General features: G+C 37.2%; 1 protein-coding gene across 1 annotated transcript; it reads right to left on the bottom strand.

The window, feature by feature from the left end:
• Positions 1-7,831: 7,831 nt before the first annotated feature.
• Positions 7,832-8,821, bottom strand: LOC149826997 (large ribosomal subunit protein bL31c-like). Its single transcript, XM_090019104.1, has 2 exons — positions 8,678-8,821; positions 7,832-8,228 (listed from the first exon to the last, which is right to left on the bottom strand). Exons 1-2 carry the CDS (start codon positions 8,741-8,743, stop codon positions 7,905-7,907), a joined length of 390 nt encoding a protein of 129 aa, XP_089875230.1. The 5' UTR covers positions 8,744-8,821; the 3' UTR covers positions 7,832-7,904.
• Positions 8,822-27,640: the final 18,819 nt, after the last annotated feature.

Raw genomic sequence — 27,640 nt, forward strand, 5'->3', positions numbered from 1 at the left:
CTCTGGATCTACAAGTTAGAAATGCCAGCTTGCATTTGCGTGTTCTTTCAACTTTAAGAGCGGATTTCAAAGAAGGTTGTGAGAAGAAATGTGAAAGACTATAGTGCGACACAGTGTAGCTCCATATTATATAAAAATCAAGGGCTTAGAGAGCTGACCCCATGCAGTTGGGATAAGGTTTGTTGATAGTGATAGCGGTATATGACGCAGCAATTTGGGAGGGCAACTTATTTCCCATACTAATTGCTAAACGTCCAACTACGCAAGTTGATTGAAACATAGACTGACAGTTCATGGAACTGCAAAACAGTTTGGGTTTGATCAATTTAAGGCCTAACAAATTAGGATATTTGCGTAAATGGGTTCATTTAGGTGAAAACAATGAACGCCACACTAGTTGGCCACTTCCAATCAAAATTGTGGTTGTCAAATGCACAAATGCATATTCAAAGGATGGTCTGAATATATACGGCTAATTTGACACTTTTTTCTAAATGCCTCAGTTTTCTTATTCTCCTCACGTTCAAAATCACAAATATTTGTTTTTAAAAAGTCTGTGGACTTCCTAAATATATGAGAATTCTATCAAATATGTGATTGTTTTCGGGTCTATGTTCTTAGATTTGTGTCTTTCTTATCCGATTTCGAAAACTTGCATGGAAATATGAGACATAAGCCTGTAATTTTTCTATTTCGAATCAAAACCAAAAACCCTTCTAGGGTTTCCGTTTCTGAGTTCTAAAACTGGAATAAAAACATACTCTTTAGACTGGAACATGCACGACTATGTTTTTTCTGCCATTTCTATGCCATTTTTCAGCCACCTATGATGAAAATCAAGAAAAAATAGAAAAAAAGAAAGACAGATCGAGACGTTAGATTTCCAATGCCACAAAGATCACCTTGATCTAATGAACAATTTGGGAGAAACGTTTTCTAAAAAATACATGGTTCAGTTGTTCCAGTCTGCAAAGCATGTTTTTATTTTCGTTTTGGAACTAAAAAACGGGAACCTTAGAGGGGTTTTCGGGTCTAACTCAAAACAGGGAAATTATAGGCTTATATCTCAGAACTATAAAAATGCAAGTTTTCGACATCGAACAAGAGAAATATAGATCTAAGAACATAGACTGTTCTGGATAAAATATATATGATTTTCTTCCAAAATATATGTGATTTTTCTCATAAACATGTGATTTTCTCCTAAATATATATGGAGTTCCTCCTATGCATGCCATTTTCTCCTAAATATATGCAAATGTTTTCCTATATATGTGATTTTTCTCCTAAACATGTGATTTTCAAGTTTAACAGGATGTTCACACTTATTTTTATGTGAACTTCTAAGGTATTTGCGAACTTAGTTAGATATTTGTGAAATTTTGAGGTTTAAGTTTACCCAAATCTCCACACTTATTTTTATGCGGACCCCCTCATTTTATGCGTATATTTTGTGCAAACTTTCTCATCCTCATGTATATTTTATGCAAACTTTTTCATCTTCGCATATATTATGTGTGTACTTTCTCATCCTTGCTTGTATTCAACAATCTATCTTTAGAGAACGTTTATTCTCAACCGTTCATCAGATCAAGGTAACGTTGAAAAGCTAACGTCCTGATCCGTCTTGTTATATTTTACTATTTTTTTATATTTTCAACGCAGGTGGCCGAAAAATACCATAGAATAGATAGAAAAGGTACATCCACGCCTGTTTATCTCTTGTTTTAGGAATGCTGTCAGAGTTGTATCTCAGCGTTTATTCATCATTTTTCAATGAATCAGGTGTCGTTGGAAAGATATTTATGTCTATTTTTTTTTTCTATAATTATCAAAACGTCCTCTGAAGATAGATTGTTCGGTTATTCCAGTCTGCATAGTATGTTTATATTTTGGTTTTGAAACTCTGAAACGGGAACCCTGGAGAGGTTTTCGGTTCTGACTCAGAACATGAAAGTTATAGTTGTATGTTCTAAGCTTTCTAACGACTGTAAAAATACGAGTTTTCGATGTCGGATCAAAGAGATATAGATTTGAGAAGAAAGATTATTCTGCAAAAAATAGTCACATATTTGGGAGGAAGTTAATAGTTCTCATGTGCGGAATGTAAAAAGGTCTTTTTAAATACAAATATTTATGATTTTGAACATAAAAAATATTGAAAATTGTAAGGTATTTAAAAAAAAAATGTGTCAAATTAGCCATCCCATTTTCCGTCTCATGTACTCAATTGTTCATCAATGTATGGTGTCTAGTAGGAGCATGTTTTTGCTCATGTCTATATCATCAAATCAAAACAACATGGTAGATTCACACAGACTTGAGAATTTGGCTTACCCATTTAATCAATAACCTATGATAATTGTTGTAACTCCCAATGATGCGCAGAAAATGACACAAATTTAAGACCAATCAGCAGGTCATCAGGCATGGCGCAGCTCAAGAGCGACAAAAGAGTCCAACTTACAGGATCACATGCCTTATTGACTCTGGTAACAACCAACTATTCACATATCAAACTGTTAAACATTTCAATGATCATTTCAAGACACCAATTAGGTCTAGTACATTGGAACTGAAATCTAAAGTGAATTAAAAGATCCTACAGATCAATCAGGATGGCAAGACTTGCAAGGTTAGAGTATCAAGTCATGCAATGACTCCATTGAGTTAGTCCCAGAACATAGTAACAGTCAAAAGCCCCAAGGAGAGTTGGTGTAGTGGGGTGGGGCCTTGGCTGTTAGTCAAGGTTCAATTCCCATGTGCATCGCCCCTCTACGCAAGCCAATGCGTAGCATAGGCCTCGAGGGCATGGGTCCCAGCCTTAGATTTTTATGATGCCAGCACGATGATGACCGTAGATAAGGCAGGCTGAGCCAGCGCAACCAGGTCTTCATGCAGGGTGGGGTTTCTTCGGGTTATAAATCCAAAAGAAAAAAAGATTAACAGTCAAAACAATTATATAACCAGCTGAATTAGTCTAAGCATGCACGAGCTCCACAATTCATGCACTTGAATTCGTGAGCATGATCTCATTTCAAAAACATTGAATTCATGAATTTGAGCATGTTTTTTATTTTTATTTTTTTATAATCCAAGGGAACCCCCTCCCCCATCACCTACCGCACATTGGTTGGCCTCGGCTTGGTAAAACCCTTGAAGTCCTCCTTACCCACCAGAGACTACACCCAGCTTCGACCTTGAAGAAGGGACTGCACCTGTGGGTTTCCAACTTGTGACCATCCATCAACTTGCAACATTCACAAGCAGCCCCTGCCAGATGAGTGGATCCCTTGTGGGTTTAGAACTTGAGCATGTTTTGCAAAGATATCAAATGTACCACATGACACAATGACTGAGGTTAGGAATAGGTCAATCAACAATAAATTGCAAACCCCAAAGAAGCAGGGTTGAAGGCAATGATCATGCAGTTAAAAGTATGAAATTCAACAATGACAGGAGGAGAATGCAAGTCTTTTTCTTTTCTTGTTTTTGAATTGAAGAGGAAGATATAGGATATTTCCTTTGGATTAGCAATCTTGATTTACTTTCAAGCATTTAGAATTCCAAACTGAATACAATTCTTTTCATTTATCACTTGTGTTAGTGCCAGTCATTGCATAATTTGATCAGAGAATCTCCAAGAGACAATATTGTAGCCTTTCTTTCTTTTCTTGTTTTTCAGTTCTTAGAGTTGTTGCCTATGTATCAGTTGCAATTTGCTCAAAAAAACTAGATTTCATCTAAGGGCATATAGAAAATGAGAGAAAGGCAAAAGGATGGATCAAATAATGAAAAGAGGAGTTTCCCACATTAACTAAAGATATATGATAAGGATAAAGCCTAGACGGTTACACATCTTGACGATAATGGTTTCTCAAAAACCAAAAGCTCCAAACAAGTTTTGAATAAGTCTAATAAAGTTCAGAAAGACGTATCAAATGAAGCTATAAGAAATCGGATCCAATCAGGAGTATCATGAGCCAACTGTGTATCCTATATTATCATTTTTTATAGAGTTATAAAAAACAATAACTGTTGTCATTTGTTGTTTGTTTTATTGTTCTATCTAACCATGTTAGTCGATATTTCTAAAACTGTGTATTCTAAACATTGTAAAATGTTATGCTTATAAATAGAATACTCGATCCTCTCAGTGGACAAGCTAGAGAAAATTGAGTTTATCATTCTGTTCATTGCTCTGTCATGGTATCAGAGCTATCAAGCTCCAACGAGTTTTCAATGGCTTCCTCATCGTCTCTTTCCTCTCCTATGACCTAGTGAAATGCTATTGCCAACCTTGTTTTGATAAAACAAAACCAGAACAACTACTTGTTATTGAAATCTTAGCTCGAATCGATCATAATCAGCCAAGAACTTCTCAAGTTTATCAATGGTTTTTCTCCTCAACCAGATCTCTTCACTGCTGTGACAGATGGAGGTAAGATAGAGAATCTGAATGATCCTATTTGAATTTGTTCTGATCAGCTAGATCAAAACTACTGTTTCTGAAACTGTTCTCGGTCAAATCATGAGAACAAAAATAGCACGTGAAGCTTGGCTTGTCCTGAAAAAAGCATATGGATCTCAATCTCCTTTGAGACTCATGATTTTAAAGAAAGACTTGACTTTTATTAAGAAAGAAAGTATGAATATGTTGTCTTATCTAGACCGCATAAAGTTCCTATCCAACTCACTTGCCATCGCTAATCACCCCATAGAAGATGAAGAATTAGTTCAAATAACTTTGAATGGTCTTTCTCTCGAGTATTAAAGTTTTGTGACCTTCGTCACCACTAATCTGACGTTGTATACCTTCACAGATTTATATGATCTGCTTCTTAATCAGGAAAATGTGTACTTCTAATTCATGCCAAGCCTCCTGAAACACCCAAACCCCAGCAAACTGCCTTCACTACCTTTAGGGGTCGAGGTCGTGGCCACAATTTTTATCGAGGTTGTGGTAGGGGACAAGGGAGAAATTCCTCTCAAAACACGTCCAATATTAACCCTGTGTCACAACCTCAAGGTGGTCGCGGGGTAGTTACCTATCAATATTGTAGAAAATGTGAACATATTACCAAAACTTGCTGGAATATCACTAAAATCTTCTCTGTCATGTTTCTTCAACAATCTACTGATGACTATTGGTATCCTGACACTGGTGCTACGAATCATCAACAAATTATGGTTGACAATGGTAAGATGTTTCTCATCTCTCACACTGGTATTCATATTCTGAAATCTCATGGCTCTTCCTTTAATTTAAAGAATGTTCTTCATGTGCTTGCTATCACAAACAACCTTTTATCTGTGAGCCAGTTTACTGAAGATAATGATTGTATTTTTTAATTCACTCCCTTTGAATTCTTTGTCATGGATCGTCAAATAGGCAAGATTCGTCTCAGGAGACCAAAATCTAGTGCTAAACTCTATCCAATTAAAACTGATAATCGTATGCAAGTGGCGGCATATACAGGCAAAGTGGCTTCTTTTGATATATAGCACCAACATCTCGGACATGCAAATAAGAAGATCGTTTCTTACTTAAACTCTAGTCGTGCTATTTCTGTTAATAAAAATAACAAAATAAAAGTGTGTGAGAGTTGTCTTGTTGGCAAAGCTCATAAACTTCCTTTTGGTCACTCTTTTTCTTCTACGTCTTCTCTACTTGAACTTCTCCATGTCGATGTTTGAGAGCCTGTTCCAGTCTCTTCATGTGAAGGATTTCACTTTTATCTCCTCATAGTGGATGATTTTTTTTGTTTCTCATGGCTCTTTCCATTGCATACTAAGTCTCAATTGTTTGAGTATTTTAAGTCTTCCAAGCATGTCACTGAAAAACAACTTCAACTCTTCATCTATGCTTTTCAAACTGATAATGGAGGCGAATTCACCAGTCATGGTTTTGAAAATTTTTTACAGGACCATGACATACTTTATCAGTTTTCATGCCTGCATACCTCAGAATATAACGGGCTCATGGAGCACAAACATCGACATGTCATTGAAACCGGGCTCAGCCTGTTATATACTTCCTCTTTGTTATATTCCTTCTGGGTCGATGCCTTTCACACTGTCTCTTACATCATTAACCATCTTTCAACCTTAGTACTTAATTGTAAGACCTTGTACGAGCTTCTCTTTCACAAACTGGCTGACTATCATCATCTCCTTGTCTTTGATGCTCGTTGCTATCCCCTCTCCCTTGCCTGTTTTAGCTCTGTTTTACTCACACTCAAACCTAATTCGTTTAAACAGGCCAATCTTGACCCCAAGTGGTGCACAACCATGCAAGATGAGTCTAATGCACCTCGTTCCTCCTCTTCCTCATTATAATATCATTGTCTCAAAATGGGTTTTTCGAATTAAACGACATGCTGATGGCTTTGTGGCTCGCTACAAAGCTCATCTTGTTGCTAATAATTTTCATCAAGAGGAAGGCATTGATTTCTTTGAGACTTTTAGTCCAGTTGTAAAACCCATTATCATTCGCGTTATTCTTGCTCTTGTGGTTTTGTCAGATTGGCTAATTCATCAATTGGATTATAATAATGCTTTCTTAAACAAACTCCTTTCTAAAGATGTTTATATGGTATAACCTCCAGGTTTTGAAGACTCTTCTCATCCTCAACATGTATGCAAGTTGGATCGGGCCTTATACGGCCTCAAGCAAGCTTTGCATGTCTGGTACCAGTGTTTCAACTCTTATCTTTAGTCTCATGGATTTCATATATCTCTTTTTGATGCTTTATTATTTATTTTTCAAGATAGTGGTCTAGTTATTTATTTACTGGTTTATGTTTATGATATCATCATCACCAACAGCTCCACTGTTGCCACTAAGCAGTTGATTCAACACCTTAGTCTTGCCTTTTTCATCAAAGATCTCGGTCGCCTAAATTATTTTTTAGGTATTGAAGTTCATTATGTCTCCTCAGGTCTTTTTCTCTGTCAGCATACATATGCACTTACACTACTTCATTGTGCTTCTATGGCTGATGCAAAGCTAATTTCTACTTCTCTGAGCTCCACTACCTGGTTATCTAAGGATGATGCCCCTCTTTTTTCATGACTATACTTTATATTGAAGCATCATAGACGGTCTTCAATATCTCACCATCACATGATCCGACATAGCCTTTGCAGCCAACAAGGTTTGCTAGTTCATGCATCAGCCCACGATTACACACTGGTGTGTTGTTAAACGCATCATTGGCTATCTCAAAGATACCATTCAACATGGTTTGTTCTTCGTACAATCTTCCTCTCTTCAACTCAGCGCCTTCTCTGATATTGATTGGATGAAAAGCCTTGATGATCGCAAGTCTACAAGTGGCTTTGCAGTTTTTTTAGGCTCTAATTTGGTTTCTTGGTCTTTTCGCAAGTAATGGACCGTAGCTCGATCCAACACTGAAGCCGAGTACAAGTCTCTCGCATATGCCGCATCTGATCTTCTTTGGCTCAAGTTTCTTCTCACTGAACTTGACTTTGTTCCTCTTTCACCACATACTTTTTGGTGTGATAATATTGAGGCTTTATATCTAGTAGCGAATCCGGTTTTTCAAGCTCGCATCAAACATGTTGAAATTGATTTTCATTTTGTTCGGGATCATATGCAAAAGAGTCATCTTCAACTTCAGTTTATCACCTTCTTTAACCAGCTGGTTGATGGTCTCACTAAGCCTATTATCATTTTTTATAGAGTTATCAAAAACCATAACTTTTATCATTGGTTAGTTGTTTTATTATTTTATCAAACCATGTTAGTTAATTTTTAGAACTTTTATATTCTAAACATTGTAAACTGTTATAAATATAATACTCTTCAAGAGAGAGAAAATCTAGTTTAGTCAGTATAAACCAAAAGCATAAAAGAAACAGGACAAATACAACCCAAGTTTTTATTTCTTGCCCTTCCCCTTTCCAGGCTTAGATCTCTTGCTAGGCAACACAATCTCCCCATGTTTAAGCACGGGAATATCCATAATCTTAGAGAAAGACCCGAACTTCTTCCTGAATTTCTCCACCTGATCAGCATCAAGCAGAAGCGCAGACCTGTTGCCGAGATAAAAGGGGTGGTTGCCTGACCACACATCAACCACATATTCCTGCTGAGTCCCTCCGGTGGTCATCACCAACTCGCCGTTGCAGTAAACTTTGGCCTCATTGTAGAAGGCCGGGTGGATGTCCTTTCTGCAACTCCATCGACCATAACCCTCCTTCACCTTACATGCAGGGCAATAAAATGGTTATAACAAACAAGGAAACTACCAAATAAAGAGTTGGGTATTCACCTACACTCAATAAAAATTCCATTTTCCACAAATTAGAAGATGGGTTATATTACAAACTCAGGAGAAAATGGAGACATACAAAATTCAAAGGCCGTAGTGATTCGTAACGAGAGTTCTGTCTGGAACTCCTTAAAAAAAGGGAAATTGAATTCACCAGATTTTTGTGGACCTTTCTTCCGGAATAAGAGAAACAGGAGAACGGACTTAAAATTTAGAGAATGAATCGATAAATTCATCGAAATGCGAAGGTGGGTATTTTCTGAAAGTCAGAGAAAAGTCTGGTATTTTCGAAATGGGTTGTCACTTTGAGTTGGTGAAACAAGAGGAATAGGAATCTCTTGCATTGAGATACATTCAGGAGCAAGTTTACAGGAGAATACCTTGAGAGTGAGACCCGTTTGCTTGTGGAGGAGAGGATGCAGAGGGTGAGCTAGTGCCTGTGCCATCTCTCTCTCTCTCTCTCTCTGCCTCTACTTTGTTCACAAGTTCAGATAAAACGACTCGTGCGACTCCACTCGGTGCTGGACCGGTGAAACAGTAGTGAATAGTGATAAGGTTTCTGTGGTTGCATCCAAAAGTCAAGTTGTACCTGGGACGTTGCAAGTTCAAATCCCAATGATATCGTTGTACAACTGATAGGGATGTGCCTAACCCCAGCTTGCCTTTCAAATAAAAAAAATATGGTTTGCTCGCTCTTCCTTATATGTGGAAACGTACATTGGTTCATAGGTACACCATGCAGGACATAATGAATGTACCACCAGTAATTGTATTTGACATACTGGGATTGGGGACTAGGCCACTGGGTAGTCGGTTTGGGTTTAAATCTCATAGGCGTCGTCCCTTGGGCAAGTCTGAGCGTGATGACCCTTCAGGAGCAAGGGAGCTCATGGAAGTTTTATGCTGACAGGATAGTGATAGTAAGTAGAGCAGGGCGTGGCTTGGTCTTTAATCCTAAAGGCAATATCTCCGTGTAAATATAAAAAAACAAACCAAAGATCAGGTAATGTAGATTGTGAGTGGAGCCACAAGCTGCTTGTTAATCATAAACGAGTTGAACTGAGACACAAGGCTCCCGTTAAGTGCATATTTATCTTAAAAAATAGTGTTGCACAATTGTTGAAGAGTATATGGGTGGTAATAGAAAGGTCAAGTATCCAAATCCCATTGTTTTCATTTGCGAAAAAATAGCTTTCACCATAAGTTGAATCTGCCCGATGTAATTATTCTAATTTTAATACATCCTACAATTTTTTGCAAAAATATCTTTCACCATAAGTTACTTAATTCATAAGATTAAAAAAAAAGCAAGGTCTCAATCAAGCAAGTTGTCTACCAAAACCCACATAGCAACTATATACTATATATTGAAAACTAAAAAAAACCTAATTCTAAAATGGATCTTGAGATAAGAGTCAAAATAAATAGAATCCAAAAGTAAAATGCTAATTAAGGATCCATTTTAGATCCTGGATCCCAACATCTAATGTCGCCCTTTAGTCTTCTTTCTATTCTTCTTTGAATCTTTGTGATTCATCAAAATTGGATCACTTTTCAGCTCTGGTTCCTTAGATGTATCATCCACCCTGAGTTGGAAAGGAATCAATATCACCAAGTGTGAGGTCACAAAACAAGTCATCTTCATTCAATGGCTGAGCTAGGAATCTAAATTAGGATGGACACAAAGGCACAGTAAAAAACAAAAAAAAAGTATTAATGTGCCCGACATAATTTTGCACAAAGAAGAGAGAGAGGGGAAACAAGAAGATGAAAAGAAAAAGGAAATTGGTTTTTAACCCCTCTTTTTTCACATTTTTTTCCATACTCCCACCTTTGTGTTCAAGTTAGATCGAATTGTAGACACAATTTTTCATTTTTTTATGTTTTTGGGAGTTTTATTTCCATATCTGTCTTTGTGGTATCCACTTCATCATTCCCAAGCAAGAAATGAGTGAATTTTGGAGAGAGAGAGAGAGAGAGAGAGAGAGGTGGCTCTAGCTTTTGGGGTATTCTAAATCAACCTCTGTTACACTGACCAAACAAGAATTTTTTAGAATTTGTTGGAGATTGGATGTGGGCTATCGAAGGATGGACGTTAGGCCGAATGGTGTTGCCCTGAATCGTTGGGCCACCGATTCAGTTGATACCAATACTCAAGTGAATCGATCTGTATCGTCCAGAAAATAATAAAAAATATTATGTGTCAACCATAATGTAACACATGTTAAAAACATTAAAATAATAATAAATTTTTTAATAAGTTTTTTTTTTGCATTCATTTAAGAATAGCGGATTCAGGGGTGAAGCTTATCGATACCATGTGTAGCTCAGATTGGTGATTAATCGTGGTTTTAAGTCTGTCAAAGTTTCGGGGAGAGAGAGAGAGAGAGAGAGAGAGAGAGAGAGACCGCTAATGTCGCAAGCCGGATGGCAGAAGCTGCCAGAGTGCATCGTGTGGAGAACGCTAGGTGGGGTGTAATCACCGAGGAGAGTGTTGGCTCGATGGGACTTGATCGAGTCTAGTAGTAAATTGTCAAGACTTTTACATGACTCGAAGAGTCCCAAACTCAAGCAACACCGAGACAAGCTGCATAACCAGACCTTGTTGAATCTTATATAGTTGGTGACCAAGTCAACCAGATTTGAGTCAACTCCACCTATGCTAATATGTCAGACTCACTACTAGGCTAGTCGGCTTTTTTTTAAAGCACACTATACAAGGACGCCTATGTTGAGGAAATCGACTTACCAAGTGTCCAATGTCCATAATTCCATACCAAGGGTAAGCAATGAAATGAACCCACTTGGGTTATTTCCCTGCCCCAAAACAACAACACCAACTACCTTCATCCCAAAACAATTAGGGTCGGCGATATAAACCAACAAAGAAAATCATTTTGGGTCTTCCACATGAATCCTTCTCCTTCAATCATTTCTATCCAATGCCATGTCTTTGATGAAGTTCAAAGCATTCATATCATTTCGGGGTTAGGGTGGGCCCACTATAAGGGAATTTGCATGTCATGGTAGCCACGTGTCCACCCTGGTCCTAATGTAGTTTGTCTGCATGAAAGTAGATAATTTCTTCTTGCATCCTCACTCTTCTCTGCATTTACTTCATCACGTTCCACTAGTTACACCTGCTTACAATTAATCGAACATTGGGTTGCAAGATGCTCAACTTTGTCGCAACGAAAACAACTCTAACCATTTTCAGATTTGCCAACGAGTTAGTACAAAATCTGGTATTGTAGGCATGGTTTCTTCAATCACAAGGATCGTCATCTTGATTCTATTCGAATGACAATCCTTTTGCTTTTGTCAATCTCAAGACATTCAATTCCAGGAGGGGGGATCAACAATCATGTCTTACATCTACCCAGATCAATGGCATGCATGTCCATCAATGTGTGACATGGCTTGGTGCAATTGAGCTAAGAGGCAAGCCCAAAGGTTCACCCCCATTCAGTTTGTTCTCAAAACCTTAAGCGCAGTTCAATCTTTTGATAGTGGCTCAAAGAAAAAGCAAATTGGCTTTTATTTTGTGCTTTTTCTCCTTTGGTCTGGTTTTTTCATTAGCGTTCTTTATCCTCTGTTTTCAATATTGAATAGACTGTTTTCAATATTGAATAGATCATAGGTTGCCATTGATTTTGTAAATAAAAACATGTTTCTTAATGTGGTTATGGTAAATCGTTTATGAGCCTTGTTTATAAAAGCAAGCTATTTTATGCGCTGGTTCATCACGTCACGAGAATCAGCCATAAAACCGTTTCATAGTCATGATAAATTTGTTGAAATCGTATGGTGGTTTGGAATTTTATTTTTTATTCATTGTTTTTGTCCTTTTTCCACTCAACTATGCTTGTATTATCCCTCCGTTTGTTTTGGTTTGCATTTGCAAAATTTTCTTTTAACGAGTGGCATACTTGCAACAGGTTGTGATACATGTAAGTTATAGTATGTAACATGACTATCGGCCATCAGGGTTACTAAATATGACGTTTTGGTCATAGTAGTTGTGTTTCTTATTTAGTTGTCATATTTTTTGAGTTTCATAAAAGTGAAGTTGTTGAAATCGTATTTGATTATAGGTTGATGTTTTAACAACAAATTTTTATACACTACATGATTACTCCATCATTGTTATATTCATGCTTATGATCATGCATACGGTTGCACATGAACAGGTTAACAGGGAGAGTGCATGGTGGCTTCTTTAAAGTTCAAATACTTGATTATGTATATTTTATCAGTTTTGGATTATATTATTATTATTATTAAAATAAATCATATTATGTGTCATGACCAGATTTTATTAAAACCAAACTTTATGATTGACCATATTCAATATCTGATTTAACTTTGAAATGAAATCATTTAATTTAATTAAATAAGATCTATAGCTTATTTATCTATCCTAACCTACCGCTTTTTCCAACAAGAATCATATATATACTACACCTTTTCACGTTTGTGTCGCTTGTGACTCTTCTGCATGTTATTATGATCAGCGAGCACAAGAAAGTTCAAGAATCACAGAGCAAAATTAAACATGCTCCTTATTGGAAAGTTACTTTCATGGTCAAGAGCAGTTACCATCTATCTTATACATGGCGTTAAATTCAATCACCAACATACATCTAATTTGAAGGATGTGTGTGTGGGCCCTGCTCTCACATATCTCAAGGTTCCAAAGTAACATGTCTTGCGGTAATTGAATATAACCAACAATAAGTTATGTATGATATGGCCGTCACTAACCTCTTCATGGCCACCTCTACTATTTAACCATAAGATAAAGCCTCCGAGCGATATACCATGTTTTTGTGATGCCCATCTTAGACCATCCAGTCAAATGATCGGATGCTCAAAAATGCTGTTAAAAATGCATCAACGTGATTTCTTAGTAAAAACCAATTTTTGGATCATGTGATTGTAATGTGAAAAAAGTATTTTGAAGGGCTACAAAAATTTAGGTGCCAAATCTTAGACCTACAATGTGACAAAATTTATAAAGTACTGTAAAACTACCGGATGAATCCGTAAGGTGAGGAAGGTAAAAAAAAAAGAGGCCAGCAAAAGAGAAAGACGATTTCCCAACTGTATTCGGCAATCATCGTAAAGGGGGGGGAGGATAAACCTCACCCCCACAAACAACATGCAGAAGGCGAGGGTTATCCTGACCCACCGTGAGAGCTCTACTCTATAAAGAGCTCTCACAGTGCACCCTCCTGCCCTTGGCCCCCCGATATACAAAGAGAGAGAGAGAGAGTTTGAAAAAAAAAACACAGACAACAAAGCCTGCAACAATGACTACCTGCCATGTTGGCAAGAGAGAGACAGAGGGCCGACAACCCCTGCAATAGAGAAGGAGAAAGGTCAGGAAGGGGTTGTGCTCCTTTCGCCTTATACCCTACTACAAAATCCTGGGTCGATCTGGGTGCGACCAAGACTGAACCAAGCATTCTGGGTACGTGACCCAGACCAAACCAATTAAAAAAAAATAATGGTCGACTGAACCAATCCAGATTGAACCGGTCTGAATCGGTTGTACCAGATCAGATCAACTCAGTCGGACTACATCGGTATGGGTGTGAACCCAGACTGGGTCAGGTTTGACCAAAGACCGAATCGGTCTGGTTTAGTCCAAACCGAGTCTGATCAATTGTTTCAAACTTGACTTGGTTGACAGATTTGGTTCTGACTGAATCGGGTCTGACAAGGTCTCAGTTCTTTGCTTTGATCTAGTTTGATCTGGACTAGACTAGATTTGGGTCCAGTTTGATCCAGTCAGTCTGGACCGATCCAAGTTAAACTAAATCCAGACAAAAATTTGGGTTTGGAACTGGTATGGGGGTAGATAGATCAGTTTTTGATCTAGATCAAAAATTGGGTCTAGATCTTGTCTGATAAATCTAGATCCAAATCAAAACTGAATCTGGATTCAGATCGAAATTGTTAGGATATGTATTGGATCTAATAAGTAATTGGATCTGGGTCCAACCCATAGTTGTTGGGATCAATTCTGAATCATGATGAAAACTAGGTCTGAATCTAATTTGACAATTCTGGATCCAGGTCAGAGTTGGATCTAGATCCAAGATCTAGATCCAACTCATAGATGGATCTAGATACAACTCATAGCTAGATGAATCAGTTCTGAATCCATATCATAATTGGGTCTGGATCCAGTCTGACAGTTTTGGATTCAAATCAAAACTAGATTTTGATCCAGATGATGATTTATTATGAATTTTGAGAATCCAATTGAGTTTTTAAACCAAACCCAGTTGAGTCAAGACTAGGTTCAGTAAACCTAGTACTCTAAACTCAAACTGAACATATTTTTGACCTAGGATTAGTCAAATCTAATCTTAAGAGTTGAAATAACCAAATTACTCATAGGTGTACCCAATATTCAAATAAGTAAAATGTACATAACTTTGCACTCTGAACTCATAATTGAATGAGATTTGGTGTGTTGGACTTGTATCATAAAGAAAAGTCTTTTGTCTTATGGTTCTGGTCAAATAAGGGGTACAAAAATTAAGGTTTGATGAGTCAACTTGAGAGAAGTATTTTGGTATTTTTGTCAAAATATAAAAAAGGTATGTGTATTAATATGGACATGTTTGTGTGATGATCAGATTTTATTGTTAGATCCACTTGAGACTCGATTGCAACCAGAGTACAATAATTGTATTCAAGGTAAGAGATATTATAAGTAATCTTAGTTATGAACAAATCATATTGTATTGCATGTTATTATTGTTGTTGTATATTAGCATGTTTAGAAATATAGCTCTTGAGTGTGAACATGATATGCATAGAATGACCATGCATGAGTTTATTATAAGGAGATGACTATATGCATACACCAATCATGATATATCATGCATATTAAAAAGAGATTATTTTGTAATGACATATATATGTAATAATCCGTAAATGACAAGAATTATGATAAGATTGTGATTAACCTCGAGTCCCTTGAATTTAGTCGTATCATTTGAATTTTATAATGAGATTAACTTGCTTAACCCTTTAAAACTCAAAAGTGGTGACCTATGGAAAGACCTACCTGGTTCGCAGTCAGAGTGCAACCACCATGGAGAGTGGGTCATCGATGATTTAATAATGTAGAGACTCTATGTCATTGCATGCTTAGAATGATACAAAATGTGAACCCTAATGTCATTCTGAGATTGAGAGTGAGATTCATCATAATTATTTCACGATAGTACTCATAGGAGAATGAGTGAAACACAAGCTTGAGAGTAAGGTTAAATGTAATGAACTTAAAATATGACTTATGGTTATATTTACTCTGAGACTTTATATAATCATAGATGGTTGAAAGTTATTATGATTAGAATGTAGCATGAACCATGTCGAGTTTGAGCATGACCTCTTGGCTAGCTACCAGTCGGGTCTCCCTTGTTGTTTCACTGCAGTGCCTGGTGATTCGGGTATCACTCAGAATGTATGGTTCATAGTCTAGCCAATAATATAAAATTTGGGTGTTCTACGCAGGTTGTTACGACTATGACCGGTATAACTGACCTAGTGCTATAGTCTAGTGTGAGTGAGTGTTTAATTGAGAAAGTTAAGGGAGAAACTTAAAACATACAAACCTTGTGTGGTGTGTCGAAAACTAAACTCAAATTAAGGGCTTAGAGCCCACTATAGTTGTAAGTAAAAGTCATTATTTGCTTATAAATATTCTTTACTAAGTTGTAAACTTACCTCATGTATAATTACAACTGTAGGTTCCAGGCACACTATCATAGGTAAGACGTGATCAGTTACTCCAACTATACAGTAGACTATTTGTTAGTTTTATTTTTTTCAACCTACCAATAGCCATGGTTGTCGGCCTTCTAAACGAACAAAAAGATGAAGGAATGAACAGAAAGAAAAACATACCTGTGGTGGATGCTAGCGACGTGCTCCGATAACCCTTTCTCACTCCCTCAAAAACTCTCTCTCTTTTTCAACATCTCTCATTTTTTTCTCAAGCAGACAAACAAACAGTAAGAGCGAACCATTTAGGCCTTTAAAGACATGTTGTGAGCATGTACTTTAGAGTATAATGGCTCATGAAATGATATCATGCCTCTAATGGAGCTTGCTTACAATACATAGACATGGTCTCCTTTGAAGCACTATACGGTCGACGGTGCCGAACATCCTTATGTTAGTATGAGGTCAAAGTATTTGTTAGTTTTATTTTCTTATCATTGAACACTCATGCAGTTATTATTTTCATATGTTATGAATGATGAGCTTTGCTAAAGAAATTGAGTTTATTAAAAAAAAATAATCATGTTTTTTGTGTGAACTTTGCATGCTTTCCCATTGAGAAGTAATACCAACCGGACTTGGACTCTCAAGGTCCCAGATCGGAGTATTACAAGTACAATCTAGATGCAGTCCTCAACAAACAAACCATACTAATTAAATAGTAAGGCAAAGGTTATAGACCCAAGTGCACACCTTAAGCTGCTGCACAAATGCTAATCACTTTTACACACGTGTGAGTGTACACACCCACCATAGGTTGTCCAAACAAATGGTCAGATAGTAAAATAAAGTTCTAAATATATGGTCTACATGGTTTGCTTAGTCATACATAGGCTTTTGAATAATTTCATTGTAGTGTGCAAGAGCAATTTTCATGAGCCTCAAAAATCAATGACACAATGTACCCAATTTCTCAATTTAAAAAATCAGTTTTTAACTGAAAATTTCACACAAATGAACATTTAAGTTTTCCAATGCACGAGACCATGGCTTCACTAAAAAGACGAAAGGGACATATGACAGCAAGAAATTCTTTTCTTTTTAAGTTTTGTGCCTCTGTTTATGTGTTCTTATACTAGTTATTTCTTTAACCTTGTTTTAGACCTAAGTTTGTGTCTAAATGACCGCCACAATATTTGCCAAGTCTTTCAATTGATGAGTAAGTTTTTAGGTTGGAACATCAAGCTTCTTGCTACATGGGGAAGCTTGTATCCAGAAGCATGCTTCAAAATTAAGAAGTTTACATGGACCCAGGTATAGTTTGTGAAATTTTATACCAAATTCGATCGAGCCCAATCCAAAATCTGATTAAGACCCATAATTTTTCAATGTAAAAATAATAAAAAAATTTATTTTATCGGTTATGGTCGGAGTCTGGTTCATGTAGTTCTTATTGGGTTTGGGGTATGGTTTATCATAAAGTAGACCCGATACCATACCCAAAAATCTGGTCCAAATCTGGTTCCACTTGGATCCGAACCAAACCCGACCCGTTGACACCCCTACAATTATAACATGTTCATCTTATTGTTGATGAGCTTTTGGACGATATAGTTTGCAAACATGGCTTCTAGATGGAGGTCGACAAGGACAGATCTAAGTTGATGCGAGGCCTACAATTAATATGGCACGGTGATTTTATATCATAGATGCATACTTTCAATTTAGGCTGCCTGACCAGTTTTTGTCCCATATTACTCTCCAAATCTGGCATTAATTTGGTTTTTCCGAGTACAAGAGAGGATAATAACTATGCCAACTTGTATTCTTGTGAGTTGTGACCATGGTTTTAAAGGGCATTGCTGGATGCCTTAAATGCATACACCTTTTAGTGCCTCCAAAGTATGGGTAGCCTCGGGGACTTTGACCTCTTTCTTAGATAAGGAGAACCATGCCTCTCTTCCACCTCTTGCATAAGAGGCCAAGTTCCCAAGGGTAGGACATTTTCATGCAACAAAACAAGTATATATATATATATATATATATATATATATATATATATATATATATATATATATATATATATATATATATGAGCTTAATAGAGCAAAATTGAGCTCATGATCAAGCTCAACCTGTTTACATATGATGAGCTCAGGCTCAGCTCGTTTAATACTTAGATGAGTCTGAGCTAGGCTTAACCAAGTTGAGCCCACTCAGTGTGCAGCCGTAGATAGAAGTAGGACACTTAATTATTCACAAGAATAATTAACATATGTCACTACAAGAAATTCAAATTTTACTGGCGCACACGGGTGGTGATGCTAGTGTAAAATGACTGGCGCAATTTTTTTGTTGCGTCAAAGAAAAGGGTTTTATTGGCATATGAAAGCCCAACCCCAGTTAAAATTTGTAAAGTGTGCCTTTTGGTTGGAACATGTGTCATTCTTCGGTCATATTATATCCAAAGATGAAATTATGGTGGACACTATAAAGATTGAGGCAGTCACCAATTATTCTAGACCCAAGAACTCTATAGAGATCCATAGTTTTTTGGTATTGGCTGGGTATTACCAGCGATTCATTGAAAGGTTTACATTGTTGGTAGATCCGATGACTAAACTCATAAAGAAAGACGTAAAATTTGAGTGGAATGACAATAGTGAGTGAAGCTTTGAGGAGAAAAAGAAGTGCCCGACCATTACTCCTGTTTTAGTTAGGGAGAAAGCGGGGCCCTGCCCCGCCTCGCCCCGTTTGGACCGGGGATGGAGGGTATGAAACGGGGATGGAGGCGGGGACGAAGGTTAAAATCCATCCCCGTCCGGAGGTGGAGGCGGGGATGGACTGGCACGTTCCCCCGCCCCGCCCCGACCCCGCCCCGACCCATCCCCGCCCCGCCCCCAGCCCATCCCCGTCCCGGCCCCGCCCCGCCCCATCCCTGTCCCGGCCCCGCCCCATCCCCGCCCCCAACCCTTTATATTTTTCTACATGTTTACTAACCTTAACTCCCTTCCCTAATTTCCTAACCCTGGAGCCACCGAGCCGGGCCATCGCCTCTTCCCCTTCCCCATCCACATTATCATTGGAGTCGGGCCGTCGCCGACCACCGTTGGTCGTCACCGACCACCATTTGTCGTCGCCGACCACACTTTGCCGACACCGACCACCGTTGGCCGACACGATCGATTCTCTCCCTCCTTCCATCTCTGTCGCTGCCTTGTGCCACTGCCGTGAACCTCCTCTGTGGTGCCATCTCCTCCCTCTTTTCTTTTTCCTTTCCCCGTCTGTAGCCTTGCATCGTCGGAGCAGCGTCGTCGCCGACCCCTCTCCTCACCGTCTTCCTGTTTCTTTGCTTCGCTTCTCTTAGTCTTGTGATATCGTTTCGTTCTCCATGCATTTTTTTTATTTCTGAAGAGTCGTTTGATGTGGATGAAGGCAAGGGGGGCGGACAGTGATGCTATCATCTTGCGGTTTGCTGGGAACATCAAGGACTCGGGTTCAAAAGTCACTCTAAGAAGGTCAACATTTGGGACGCGGATGGTTTCTCTAGAGCCCGTCATCTTGAGAGCATCCTGCTCTGACCTGAACATGTTGAAGCCGAGATTGCCCCCTTCACCTCCGATGAACTGAACACAGGGGAACAACTGCTTTCTGCCGGACCAGTCGGTGTCCTTGCCCACCCTGACACCGAACATATGGTCGGGCCTAAACCTCTTCCATGGGTCGGTTCTATAGAGAGCTGCAGCAGCTCTAAACAAGGACTTGATGAAACTTGGGTTTATTCCTTCCACCTTGAGAAGGCAAGTTCCAGAGCTTGGACCGAGGCCTGGCCCTGATCCGAACTGTTCTTGGAATCTTGCATCATTGGTATTACCCGCTATCAATGGTTGCCCATTCTTAAAGAGAAAATAAACTCAAGCAGAGAATTCTCCGTCACCAATGTAGCATATGTGCCTTGATGGTGCCGCGAATTTTCGTCATCTGAAATTTGTACAAGTTTCTCAATGAAAAACACATGAAGAAGTATAAACTAGGGGAAAGGAGAAGAAGGGAGGCAGGGAACACATTTCTCATGGATGAATCAAAACACTAACTCATGTTTTGATTTATCATTTTTTTGTCTGATGGATGGATGAATCAATCTTGGAATTCTATGTTAAGATTGAAAATTCGGCTGATTTCCATTGTTTTATGATTGTTGGTTCGTTGTGTATTTGGTTGTCTTCGTGCATAATATTTATGGCATATGTCATGATGGTGTGACTCAAAGCGATTTGAATGGGTTGCTTTGAGCAGGAGATTTATTTCCCTTGCAGACAAAGAATTTTTCAATAGTACTTTTTTTGTGTGTGATTTCATCCGTTGGTTGTTGGGTAGCTATGGAAATCTTTGCACTTGCAATCTTGTAGGTGAAACCAGCGTGCATGTCGTGCTTGATATTTAGACAGTTAAAAAAAAAGAGCTTACTGGAATAGAATGGTTCTTGTTCTTTTTTTTTAAATGACAATTTCATCAATGATATTGCTTTGTTCAGAATCTTAGTTCAGGCTATTCTTTCAATTGGATGGGGGGTGGGGTGTGTGTTGCAGGCTGGTATAACCGGATTAATTTTGCAAGTAGACATGCATATAATTCAATGCCATATTGATGTCTAACAGTGCCATATTGGATTATCAAATTACTATTTTCTTTTCCATATTGGTCATATTTGTTCAAGTTGTTACTGTTTCTGTTTGTTTCTTGCATTTCAATTTTGGTTGGTTTCGGTTGGTTCAAGTTGTTTATGTTTCTGTATAAAATGCTCAATTAAAGTTCATATCTGATAAGCAATCTGAAAATTTGTTGATAGTCTCTTTTTTGTGAATGTTTTGTAGATCTATAAGTTGGTGGCCAGTAATTTGATATGGAAGAGGAAGAACCATTAACCAATAAATTAAGTTCTCAAGCTTCCAGTTCACATAGTATGTCTCAAGCTCTGGTTACACCAGTTGATAGCAACCATGTTTCAATGGAAGATAATGAAGATCAATCAACTGATTCAGGTAGATTTGCACTTGAACAGACAAGTAGGCATAAATCAGTTGTATGGAAACATTTCACTAGGAAAAAGATTAGTGGAAAGGATAAGTCAGAGTGCAATCATTGTCATAAATGTTTTGCTGGTGGTGCCAAGGCTGGAACTACTCATTTGCATGATCATATTAAGATCTGTCCTAGGCTTAAGCATAAAAATATGAAGCAATATATTTTGGCTACAAACAATGCTACAGTGAATGCCGAAAAAACAATAGAGAATTGGCAATTTGTTCAAGATGCTGGAAGAAGGGATCTTGCTATGATGATTATTCTACATGAATATCCTCTTAGTATGGTTGATCATTATGGGTTTAGAAAATATTCTAATACTCTTCAACCCTTGTTTAAAATGATTACTCGAAACATTGTAAAGAAAGATATTCACAAAATTTATAATGTGGAACGAGACAAGACAATAAAATTGTTGGAAAAAACTAAGAGTAGAATTGCCATCACTACAGACATGTGGACATCTTCCAATCAAAAGAAGGGATACATGGCTATCACTGCACACTTCATTGATAATTCTTGGAGATTGCAAAGTCGAATCATAAGGTACTTGTCAAATGTCAATCATTTTTTTTTAATTCTTACTAACATGTTTTTGCAATATCAATATTTAATCACCTTATTAAATTATGCTCAGGTTTTTATATGTACTTTATCGACATACCAAAGAAGTTCTTGCTGAGTGTTTGATGGATTGTTTGTTTGAGTGGAACCTTGATAGAAAGTTGATAAGTTTGACGATGGATAATTGCACCACTAATGATGCAGTTGTAGATATTTTATTGGATAAAGTTCCATTTGGTTCATTAATATTACATGGACGGTTGTTTCATATGCGTTGTTGTGCCCATATCTCAACTTGATTGTCCAAGATGGTTTGACTATGATTGGGGAAAGAATTGAAAGAATTCGTGATAGTGTTGCTTATTGGACATCATCTCCCATGAGAATACAAAGATTTGAAAAGTCTGCTCATCAAATGCATATTTCAATTACCAAAAAACTTGCTCTTGATGTTAAAACTCGATGGAACTCAACTTTTATCATGCTTCAAACTGCTTTGCTTTATAAAGATGTTTTTACTCGTTTGACATATCGAGATCACTACAAGCGTTGTCTGACGGAAGAGGATTGGGAGGTGGCACAAGACAATTGTGAGAAATTAGAGTTATTTCATCGTGCAACAGAATTATTTTCAGGTACAAAGTATCCTACAGCAAATGCCTACTTTCCAACTATTTGTGGGATTAGAGTTGAGATGACTAAGTGGCTAATTGATCCAAAAGATGTGGTGAAAAACATGGCGCTTAGAATGCTAGAAAAATTTAATAAGTATTGGAGTGTGATCCATGGTATTATGGGAGTGGCCACTGTTTTAGATCCAAGATACAAGTTGAGCATGTTGGAATATTATTACAAGAAGATTTATGGAGACAATGAGACTTTAAATGAAATTATGAGGATTAAGAATCTTTGTGTGGAGTTGATTAGTGAATATGAAAAACAAGAAAACAACTCCAATGAACCTTAACTTTTTCCTCCTCCTCCTCAATCAAGTATTGGATCCAAATGTCCACTAATTGATGATCTTTCTGACTTTGATAAGTTTATACAATCTAAAGATATTGAAAAAGCATGTGGGAGATCAGAATTGGAACATTACTTAGAAGATGGGATGATGCCAAGAACTCCAGATTTTGATATACTATCATTTTGGAAGTCAAGTGGTCCCAAGTATCCTCTTCTACAAATGATTGCAAAGGATATATTTGCCATTCCTGTCTCCTCAGTTGCTTCAGAGTCTGCTTTTAGTACAGGTGGAAGGGTGATCAGTCCACATCGTAGTAAACTTCTTCCAACTACAGTAGAGGCTTTGATGTGCTCTCAAAATTGGTTGTGGGCTGAAGCACGAGGTAATGAAAGTTCATTTTTTTATAATTAGTGAATGCTTATGTTATAATGTATAACTAATGCATTATTTTTTTATTTATAGGTTCACCATCATCGAAGGATTCACAATGTTACACATTCTTAGAAGATATGGATGTGGTAAATTTTATTCTTTTACTCACTTCTTTTATCTGCTACTATTACTTGTTAACAAAATCTATTTTGTTTGGTTCATAGGAAAGTGAAGTAGAAGATACAAATGCTATCAATGCTGATGATATTTAGAGTTTAATGAGCTAATGGTAATTCTTTGATGTTCAACAAAATCACTTAATGTTGTATTGCAGCTAATGATATAGTGCATTTGACTATTCCACAGGTCTTGGTTGTAAGAAATGACTTGAAGATGGGGAAAGGGAAGATTGTTGCTCAATGCAGGTAATGTAATACTTGATCACACTCGTTCATGTAATTCTGTTGCAACATTCTAATAAATTGAAAATATATTTATTACAAGAATCATTCTATCTACTGTTGTTCCTAGGTTCAAAATATAGCAATATAGATTGTAGAACACCGTCCAGTGTAGGATCGTTTTTTTTATTTTACTTCCAACTCACTCTCACTTTTTGCTAGTCGCTTCACGCTTCAAGCTTCATGCATTAAGCATTTCTTAAATAGTTGCTGTTGGTTTCATTCTTCATGCATCGTTTTGTACTCACTTCTTTGGTAACTATGGCCACAACATGGTCTTGGGGGTGTATCATCAGAATTTTGCTGATACATTAGGTTTGCAGCCACTTTGGTCGATTTCGAAAATGGATGGCACATTTGGGGAGTTTCCATTTACCTTGGGGTGACGGGGGGATTGAAGGAAAGAAACTTAATTTGGAAGTGATAACAATGGTTCAATCAAGCCAATCAAAATCATGTGAGTTTTTCTAGGTTGTGCTGCTTTCATATGAGTTTTCCTTGCTATATTTATATTTTGATATGGCTTGCACTATTTTGAATTCTGTCTTTTTGTCCTGTTATTGCTTTCGAGGAGGAAATGTTTCTTAATTGATGTCTATTGCATAAGGTTTGTTTGATGTTCATCTTATTATTTTTAAAAAGGGAAATAACCCAAATATCCAAAAATATTAAAAAATCGTAAGTATATCCTCAAATATCTCAAAGTGACTAGCATCCTTTTGTACAAAAATGCTCCATAATTGATGTGTTGAACTACTACCAAATGCTGAAAATCCAACTACAAACTAGCCATTAGTGCTGCAGTATTCACCCTCAGTCACCAGAAAGTAATTTCACTTGCACAACATTATTTTTACTATTGCTCTTTTTTCGTGCTGGCAATTTTCTCCATCTAAATACAAATCCAACTCACATTAGCCAATGCCTGGTTAGTTGGATCTGGCATTGGCTACATCCGACCCGAATCTGAACTGTTTACATCCCAATTTCTAAGACTTGCTGTATACTTGTCAGCCTCCTGCTTTTTGTTTTTCAATGAAAGTTTTTCTTTCCTTTTGGTCTATTTTTTGAAAGAAGCAATGTATCATTGTGGCACACTGAATACTTGCAGTCTTGCACTTGCCTTCTCTCTAACCTACCAAAACAAAAACTTGATTGCATGTACCTACAGGTGGTGCACATATTGCAGCTTTTTATATTGTGACAGATATTTGGTCTCAGGATGAGTCACATACCTAGTTCAATTTCTTCATACTGTTTTCTGCAACTCTCTCTCTCTCTCTCTCTCTCTCTCTCTCTATATATATATATATATATATATATATATATATATATATATATATATATATGTGTGTGTGTGTGTGTGTGTGTGTGTGTGTGTGTGTGTGTGTGTGTGTGTGGTGCTGCTGCTATATTTTTTGTATTGATTTGTATATTCATTTACTTGTTGATAGGATGAATCCTTTGACTACTACAAGAAGCAGCAATTGAGAGAACTGGCTTTGCTGAATGGCACTCTTAGAGAGGAGAGCCCGCACATGAGTCCCAGTGTCTCTCCCTTTAACAGCTCTGGGATGAAGCGTGCTAAAACTGGGCGTTAACCATATACACTAATGCTTCAGTAGCATCTGCTTATTCTCTATCGTGTTTGCTATTCAATGGGAGGCATGGTTTGACATAGGAATAAGATAGTCATTGTGGTGCTGACGTGCATGAATTGGAAGTTCACATACACCAGAAAATGTGTTGAAAACCGCCACACATGCATGGTTTGGGGTCTCAATGGAATTTATTGCTGGATATGCTGGTGGGAGCAAAGAAGGGTCAAGGATTCTGGTGTGTGCTTCTGAGTTTGTTGAAGCATTTCGTCTGTCACTCAGAACATTCCTGTGTCGGCTTTCTCGTTCATCCATTGTTAATTCTTTTTATGAATCCTCTGCCAAGTTAAATTTCGGTTGCATTACTAGATATTATTGGGAAAGTTTCACTTGGTACTCCCTTTATTAACATTAGTTTTTCTGAGTTGGTTACAGACTTGCATCTTATTAAATTAATGTTTATTCTTAGTTTGGCCTATCTTTTTAGAGCATTAAGATCATAATCAGAATTCTGGTTCTGTTTATCATGGTGCAATTATTTCAGTAAAATGTTGTTTATGCTTTATATTTTCGAAGCCTATTGTTTTATATGCTGGATAACCATCTTGGGGCACAACCTTGCAAATGGTTCAATCAGCTGGGTTCAGATTCTAGAAACGCTTTGGTTTTTTCTATTCCAGTATACATATATTTTCACGTATTGCCCCTAATTCTGATACTGCATCATAAGGGTCATTTCCCTTTTAACCAGATATCCGAGTTGTTGTGATAACAGCTTGATGAGATGCAATTTGACAAACGAGGACGGGACGGGGATAGGACGGGGATGGGGACGGGGCGGGGACGGGGCGGGGGTGGAGCTCCAAAGTCTCCCCCGTCACGGGGGTGGACCGGGGATGAAGGTTACATTTTAGAGACGGGGCGGGGGTGGAGACCTTGTCCCCCGCCCCGCCCCGCCCCAGTCCACTGCCATCCCTAGTTTTAGTCTTACCTTCTGGGATAGGAGGTTTCATCATTTACAGTGATGCTTCGCTTAAAAGGCTGAGTTGTCCTCATGCAGTATGAAAAAGTGATAACTTATGCATCTCGTCAACTTAAGACACATGAAATGAATTATTTAACGCATGACTTGGAGTTAGCGGCTGCAGTATTCGTGTAACACCTATGATTTTTCAAAGTATTTTTAATGTATAAAATAATATTAAGAAAGATTTTTATATGAAACAAAAGTACAAAATGCAATTTAGTCTAAGTTGAATTATAAAAGATATTCTATGAAGAATTAAAGTTTGTTTTTAGTGAAATCCATATTCTGAATTGAACTTGTAAAAAAATAGGATTTTAATAGAATAATTGATATATTTTGTCTAAACAAAATCAAATATGATTTTAAATGAATTTAGATTTAATTCAATATGTATGTAATGTAATTTTATTAAATTAGAATTACTTTTGGATGGATTTGAAATCCAAATTTGAAAGTAATATAAAATATTAAAAAGAGATTTTATGAAATGAAAAACTTAAATTAATTAGGTTTTATAAAATGGTAAAGGTCCATAGGGTGGGGCATCCTCTTATGTGGGCCCATCCTATATGGCATTTCATGTTTGAATTAAGTTAAAAAATGGTAAGTTAAAACCCTAGAAAATGATATTTCTAAATTTTCTAAAAGAATTAAGTAAAATAGAAAAAAAGAGAAATAAATTAAATATGTCAAAAGCTAACACAAAGGAAAGTGTGTGTGGACTTTTGAGACATAAAGAAAAAGTTTGTTAGGATGGAACGTCCCATCCTAGTGAACCCTCTTGGCTGAAATACTATCTAATAAACAATAGTATAAAGGTCAAAACTTACTAAATAAGTTAGAGAGGTTAGTGTATTAATACCTAAGCTAAATGGTTTTGATATTTAATAAGTTAGAGAGAGCACAAGAGGGGATGTCCCATGCTTGTGGGCCTTATGTGCTTAGTTGGAACCTCTCTAAGAGGGAAGAGATGATATATTATTATGCATATTATATAGCTACATAATATGGTAACATACATTATTTACGTGCTCATGCATAAGATTATAATTATTTATGAATGATATTCTTGTTATGCTCTGCGATGTTATGCATACTTGAAATGGATAATTTCTTAAATAATTATGTGAATTTATTGGGATATGTTCATGTATACTGGTTTTGATTTACCCGTGTTGAATAATATCTCCTAGTGGAGACTCGTTAAGTTTGAACCTAATATATCATACAGGTAACTTGTAGAGAAACCTTGCTATGGTGGGACATTGTGGCAGGACTAGAGCCAAGTCTTTCCTTTCCTGCAGAGTTTTGGATTTGGATATTTATTTGTCATTTGAACATTTATGACTCTAATGTATTTTCAAACTTGTGAAACTAAATTCAATTAATTATGTGATTGTTAAATTCAAGTTAATTTGGTGAATGGTTTGATAGATTTGTAACCCACCCAATTTCTGTATTCGATTTTGTCCGTAAATGATTTTTGCTGTAATTTTCAAACTATTTTAAAAAATAAATTTTAT

This window comes from Nuphar pumila, chromosome 10 (assembly GCF_984573655.1).
Source record: "Nuphar pumila chromosome 10, dmNupPumi1.hap1.1, whole genome shotgun sequence".
Lineage (NCBI taxonomy): Eukaryota > Viridiplantae > Streptophyta > Magnoliopsida > Nymphaeales > Nymphaeaceae > Nuphar > Nuphar pumila.